At 46.3% G+C, this 7,111-nt stretch overlaps 1 protein-coding gene across 1 annotated transcript; it reads right to left on the bottom strand.

Annotated features, from left to right (window-relative positions):
* Positions 1 to 827: 827 nt before the first annotated feature.
* Positions 828 to 2,985, bottom strand: LOC140542380 (cation channel sperm-associated protein 3-like). Its single transcript, XM_072665329.1, has 7 exons — positions 2,925 to 2,985; positions 2,696 to 2,813; positions 2,322 to 2,537; positions 1,923 to 2,096; positions 1,540 to 1,668; positions 1,085 to 1,183; positions 828 to 974 (listed from the first exon to the last, which is right to left on the bottom strand). The coding sequence occupies exons 1-7, from the start codon at positions 2,960 to 2,962 to the stop codon at positions 828 to 830; spliced, it is 921 nt and encodes a 306-aa protein (XP_072521430.1). The 5' UTR covers positions 2,963 to 2,985.
* Between the last annotated feature and the right edge of the window lie 4,126 nt (positions 2,986 to 7,111).

Below are 7,111 nucleotides of genomic sequence, written 5' to 3'. Positions count from 1 at the left end.
GTTGCTTTGGTCTCAGAAGTGGATGGAATGCGCTCGCTAGGGTATTGCTCCGCTGTTTCACATCATTGCTATGCAGTTGTACGTGGTTGCTATGCTCTTTAAAGCTGCTTGGTGACAATGTTGGTGGAACTTGAGCTGTGTCACATGGTTCTATGCTGTTCTACGGGATTTGTTAAGAAGATGCTGCTGCTGCTTCAGTGGCGTTTGCTACGGTGTTGTTTAGCAAACTTTTTTGCAGCCATTACCAAACGCCAAGCGCTTTTAGCTTTGCGTTTCTGGAGTCCTGGCTTTGATCCAGCAGGGACATTCCTCGCTGCTCTTCCTCGCTGCTCTTCCAAGTCCAGCTCCAGGAGTTCACGCTGGATACGAAGAGCATCGTCAGAGATCTGCTTCAGCCTACACACACACACATGATAATGTTAGCACCATAAAGTCACACATCTACACGGGCTGGAGGTGATGTAGTTTTTTTTTTATCACACTGTAAAGATGATTAATAAATGGATGCATTGAGGTGGGCGGGGTTATAAACATGCCTACAACCTATCAGAGTGAGGGGGTTGGAGTGTATAAACATGGATGTATTCTATCAGAGCAGAGTGGGTGCAGGGTTGTGGGGTAATTTACACATCTAGTGCAGTTTATCTGGTGTTGTATTGTTCAGAGTTCATTTCCACTGTTTTATCAGATCACTATAATAGAATAGATACAGTTTTACCTCCTAAAATATCAAAGATCCAAACAAATCCTCACTTTAAAAAAACAAAACATCTATTAAACCTGAATGAGTGTGTGTGTGTGTGTGTGTGCGTGCGCTCTCCAATTGCCTACTTTCTCATGTCTTCCTCCTGCTTCTCTAACGTGGTCAGATACAGGTTGATCCACGTCAAGCTCGTGCAGACCTCTTTCGGTTCGAGGAAGTCAGCGCTGTCAGACTGTTGATATTTCAGTCTGAGCTGGTGAAAATACTCTGCCTGTAGGAGATGGAAACAGCGCTACAGTTTAGACACATCATTGTAGAAAAGAAACACTTGTGGAAAGGATTTAAAAAAAAAAATTTCAGCTCAATGACTGAATGACTTACCGGACTCTGAAGCAGCTGCTCCTTTCGCTTTCTCTGCATCCTCTTTTTCTGCAGATCTTCCTCTTCCATCTTCTGCATCTTTATTTGCTTAGATGTTTGCTGTTTGAAATTAGAGAGAATAAACAGTTCATGAATGATGATAAAGACTAAAGCTACTTTTCTCAGAACATACGATTAGTTTCGGAACAAAAAAAAAAAAAACCCTTTGAAAGACTCTTCTTCTCCTCCAACGATGTGTTCGACGCCTCAAGCATTAAAGAGCATGTTTTCATTTAGAATATTCTAAGATGACAGTGAATCGTCTTGAACTAAACTGCATCATCACTGATGCTTCACTGTTAAAAAGGCTCTTCTGTCTATGCTTTGGCTTAATCTGGGTATCTGGACCTTAGACGTTCTAGACAACAAATGACTGTAAAAGACAAGTCAAAGAACTCCACAAAAGAGAGACTTACCATGACCAATCCCGTGAACATGTTAAGGAACATGAAGTTGCCTATCAGGATCAGGATGATGAAAAACAGCTCGCTGTAGGCAATCCCTAGACTATGAAGTCTGTCCTGGTGTTCCAGCCAGCCTGAAATCTACAATAGAGCAATAACGTTAATGGTAATAATGGTGGAAATAAAGTTCATCCCCTAAATGAACTAATGTGAAATGTGTGGATTGTTGTGAAAAGGCGAGTGTAAAAGTCTCTTGCCTAGTGCGTGCGTGTACATTTCTGGCATGAATGAGCAGATGTCCAAGTTGGCTCCTAATAATGTGCTCCGTGAGCGTATGTAGACGTGTGTATTTTCTGGATGTTCAGTATCTGTAAATGCGGCTGTGTTTGACTCACTGTGACTACGCTCAAGGTGGAGAGCAACGCAACACCCATATCCCCCCAGTTCTCGGGGTCCGCGGTTCCGAAATGCTGCACTCCGGCGACGGCAAAGACGAGCAAGATGAAGAAAATCATGGCCGTCACGTACGCGGCCGTCTTCAGGCCTTGGAACAGGATCAAGACCAGGTCCTGGAAAACAGCACATCATAACGTTAGAGTATCGGAAATGTGTCTTCTGTTTTTTTAATGGCACGTGATAACAATCAATAACCTAGAATTGTGGAAAACAAGCGCTATTATACACTTTATGTCCAAATGTTTGTGGACACCTCATTTAAACACCTCCCGAGGTTATTCTGCTTTTGTTTGAGTAACTTTCTACTGTCTACCCCTCATTCCCATCATGCACTTTACCTGGATACTGGGGATGATAAAGACGATTCTCAGGATCCGGAAAGCCCTGAGGATCCGGAAGACCCAGTATGACCCGTCTGCCCTGGAGATCAGCGACAGCAGCAGGAACCCGGTGTTGCAGATGTTGGCTCCACTTCCCCAGAAACCGCACGGCTCCGTGTACACCTTCACCATGAACTCCAAGATGAAGACCACCAGGTAAAACACATCAGCCCCCTGAGGAACAGATTAAGCACAATAAACGCACTGTGATCCAGTCTCTCTCACACACACACACACACATACATACATACATGCTCTCTGCCCTCCTTCCCTCTCTCATCTATATAAATGTTGTAAAATTAGGTTACGTGGAATTTCTTCAGTTCACTCACCTCGAACAACGCTGAATACGCAGCTTTAAGTTCACGGTCTGTTTCCAGACCCATGAACACAGCGTCCAGCGCGACCACTAGAACCATGAAGGCCCTAAAATAACACCCAAGTCTACTCCTGCACACAAACAAAGACGCAACAGAGCAGCAGAGTTGGTGTTGTTCAAGCAGAATGCACAAGATGCAGAAATAGAAAAGAATATCCATCAAGAAAATGTAGAAGTTTTACATTCTGGAGCTGGAGGTCAGTTCCCCTCTGTCCTCCATCTCGACGTCTCCCTGTCTGTGGTCTTCCAGCCTTGACGCAGGCTTTTTATTCACATCACCATGACGACCAGAATCAGAACCATTATGACATCACACTGGCCAGAACGCGCTCAGCTGTGAGAATGGTGACACTGCTTCATGGCGATTCACTCTAAAGCACTTCATTTGATTCAGTATGACGATCAAAAGGGTTGTCAGGGGAACGGTAACAGTATTTCACACAAACTATAACAATTTTACACACAAATATAATAAATGTAGACTTTTGAATACAGATACATTGACTTGAATACAGATAGCACGTCTTATAGAAGGTAAATATCAAATATCACACATTTAAATTCATTCATTTAGCTTTTTTTTTTTTTTTTTTAAGATATTGTTGTAAAAGTCATCTTTTAATAAGTTGCAATTTATGGCCAATTATATTTTATGAAATAGTTGTATATAATATTTTCACCTAAATCACCAATGTAGTGTTACTGGAGTTGGAAGCCTGTCTTTGTTGTGTTTAATAAACATAAAGAGTGATGATCTTTACACTTACTCTCATCCATTCATTTAATGATTAGAGACCTATCGTATAGTCTCAGAACCTTTCTGAACACCCCACAGAACTGAGCTTTGCCATAACAGCTCTCCCTGCGGGTCTTCACATCAGGAATAAAGAGAGGGTTAGATCTGGCAAGGATTCAGCAGATTCTAAACGACACAAGTACATAAACTTACATAATCAATCATTTACAACGGGTACGCTTGAAGCATGTTAGCTGTGTCTACTACAGGGGTCATCACATAAACAATGACGATACGAACGATAACATACAGACAGTATTTACGCTCTTCTATACCAGTATTATTTGCACGTCTTGTTTATGGCTATGTTGATGTATACCGGTAAGATAAGCAACGATAACTATTTGCACTATCCTGGGGTTACTGGTTGTGTCTCTTCCCCACTCTAGGTTAACCACGGATCTTGTCGCCTCCTAGAAGAAGACCCACTCACCAGCGCTCTCGTTCTCCCAGGATCACCAGGTAAGTAACATGCTCAGTGACCATCTCTATTGTGTGTGGGCTGCTGAGGAGTCAACTACCAGGGACTTCCCTACATGTGTTTTAATGCATTCTGTGCGTTTTTGTAACTTTCTGGCAGCGTGGTTTGTGCGTTTGTCGCACCTGATGCGTTTTTACACATTTGGTGGTTTCTCCATCTTTTTTGCCCTTTTTTGCATTCGGTGCCATTTTACGGCCGTTATGTGCACTTTTCTGTGTAAATAAGTTGACTATGGTACATTCTTTTTAGCTTTGAATGTCCAAGCAACTCCACTCCTAGTGAGAGGCAGTGGAAGAAGCATCATTTGATTGCCCCTGTTCAGTATTGGGGGTCTGTCATGGCAGGTTAGGCCGGACACAAAGAACACTCGCAGAAAGGGGCAGTGGTGGCTCAGCGGTTAGAGCGCCGGGATATCGATAACAGGGTTGTGGGTTCGATTCCCGGGCTCGGCAAGCTGCCACTGTTGGGCCCTTGAGCAAGGCCCTTTACCCTCTCTGCTCCCCGGGCGCTGGAGTTGGCTGCCCGCTCTGGGTGTGTGTGTGTACTCACTGCCCCTAACACGTGTGTGTGTGTGAGTGTGTATTCACTACCAGATGGGTTAAATGCGGAGGACACATTTCGCTGTACAGTCCACACTGTACAGTGACGAATACGTGCACCTTTATCCTTTATCCTTTATCCTTTAGAAATGGGTCCAATGCACGTAGTTTATTAACACAACCCAAGATAATACAAGGGGGCAAAATAAGGCAAAAGCAGCAGCAGCAGCTACAGGGCAACACATGTGAACACAACACAAACCTGACAAACCAGAGGGCGACAACAAAACACACCTGAGACTGGGGGACTCTGGGAGCTGAGCTTGTGAGAGGGGCGGGCAAATGGGGGGCGGGGGAAACTAACGAGAACCTGCAGGCAGAGCCTGGGCTAACCAGGGGAGAACTAGCGACGCGCTGGACCGGCGCTGAGGCTACTAATAAGAGGGGGAAGAGAGCTGAGGGACCAGCTGCAGAATCAAAAAACGTCTAGGCCGACCAAACCTGGCACTGCTGCGTGAGCGCGGGTCTATCTCGGCGAGCGAGCCTTGCTGAATCCTTGAACGGCCGGGTGGCCAGCTCGCGAACGAGGGAGTCGAGCCGAAGCTGGCCTAAACACACACCGTGAGCAGTAACGGGAACCTCTCGGGCTACCCAAGCTTCCAAACACGCAATTCTCGACCTCGAACGAAGCGTCGAGGCTCCTGAAGTACCCCCAGCCTCAGGCGAAACACGTGAACATGAAACGAGACACTGAATCGACACAATGAACCAAACATGAATCACGAACCGATACACATGAAAAGAACAAAACACGTGAACCAAACGAGGCGGAAGTCGTTATTTGGGCCGTATGTGGGCGGCGGCTCGGAATCGCCCGAGGCTGAACTGTGTGCTGCACAGCTATAAACCACCCTTTCATTTCTACATCACACTCTGCTGAAGAACCAGCCCACAAAACAACAACTCCATTTCTTTGTGCAATCACTCGAATTCTTCTCCCCAGTCCCGGCGTCCCAGACAGATGAGCAACAATTCCCCCTGGAGGAAGAGCTGCACATCTTTCAAGTCCCTTTAAAGTCCATGTTCTACATCTCCTGTATAATAGTTATGTTGCTGTACTTTGTGTTGCTATGGACAACGAACAGCAATTAGATCTATTGCATTTTTACATAGAACTACTGTAAACCCTGAGGTCCATGTTGATGTACGGAGCTCTACACCAGGCTGCAGCAGGGAAAACACGCAGGCTTCTCCTCTAAAGCGTGCAGTGTTCTCTGAGCAGTGTGTTACCAGCGTCTGTAGAGTAGTTGTTCCAACTCCGGCGTGGAATTTAGGAGCAATGGGCTTTTGTTTGTTGTTTTAGGAAAATGGGCCTGTCTCTAGCAAACGCAGGCAGCTGTGCATTTAGCTCGTAAACCGTGGACCGGCTCCTGACGAGCTGGATCATAACGTGCAAATAATCCAGACATTTTAAACGTGTCAGTGCTCTGCCTCCACAGATAGGGGGCTCCCTTCCGATACTGTACAGAACCGGGCGTACCTACAGTACTACGTCACCCAGGTGAAACCTTTAAATCCCTCGACCACCCATTGTTCCCTTTTTCTGGCACGTCGCCCACTTGGTGGTAGCCGCAAGAGAAGGGGGCCACCCATTTCAACGCGTTATTGTGTTGGATGCTAGCCAAGTTTCCTCATCTGTCACCAAAACAGCTGACCTCGGAACATCGCTGACGGCCGGAGCTCCAGAATCATCCCCGGGACAAACTACGAGGGATCAGGGATTTAACCTCCGACTACGGACCGCACGCCTGAGACCTTCAGGAGACGAGAAATTCCTCGAGCTGCGAGCCGGACTCTCCTCTAAAAGTAAGACTGTGAATCGGGGCGGTGTTGGAGGCACTCAGTAGATTATTGGATGTTGGTGCTCTTGGAAACAGTGATCCACTAGATTGTAGGATTGTTGTTGTTGTTTACGCTGATTAGATTAAAGGAAGTACAGCGTTTGATCAGCCCTGTTGTCTCGCGCTCTCCTCGCGGGCACACGAGTTACTTTTGCGATCTTCTCCTTTTCTTGTCCTCCTATCTCACGCGACTAACTTGGTTGTAGCATTTGATTTCGAATGACTTTGGTGAGCTTTGATCTAAAGGGACTCTGACCCTTAAGAAGCCTTATTTTAGACCAACTCACTGCTAGATCCCCTCGCGGAGCTGTGGACGCGCTTCTCTAGCCTGAGCTGCGTGGTTACTATTGCTCGTGGATTCTTCTCGCCCTCCGAGGGCTTGGCTTTTGTTCCACTCTGCCACGTGAGTTGGATAAAGCCTCGCACCTTTTGAGATCATTCACACATCATTGGGTTACAAAAGAGAGTCGCTAAAGCTCCGCCGCTCCTCACACCTCTCCTTTGTTCTCGGCGCGCCAGACGCGCGCGTTCGTAAATACACGCGAATACACACACATGCATACACGTACACACCCCTACACCCACATGTACGGACCCCCACCCCCCCCAGTTGCAGACGCATACCTATACTCCCTAGCGAAGTTTGAGCAAA

Source organism: Salminus brasiliensis, chromosome 20, assembly GCF_030463535.1.
Source record: "Salminus brasiliensis chromosome 20, fSalBra1.hap2, whole genome shotgun sequence".
Classification (NCBI taxonomy): Eukaryota; Metazoa; Chordata; class Actinopteri; order Characiformes; family Bryconidae; genus Salminus; species Salminus brasiliensis.
Note: the sequence above shows the minus strand (reverse complement) of the source record. Positions and strands in the feature narration are given on the sequence as shown.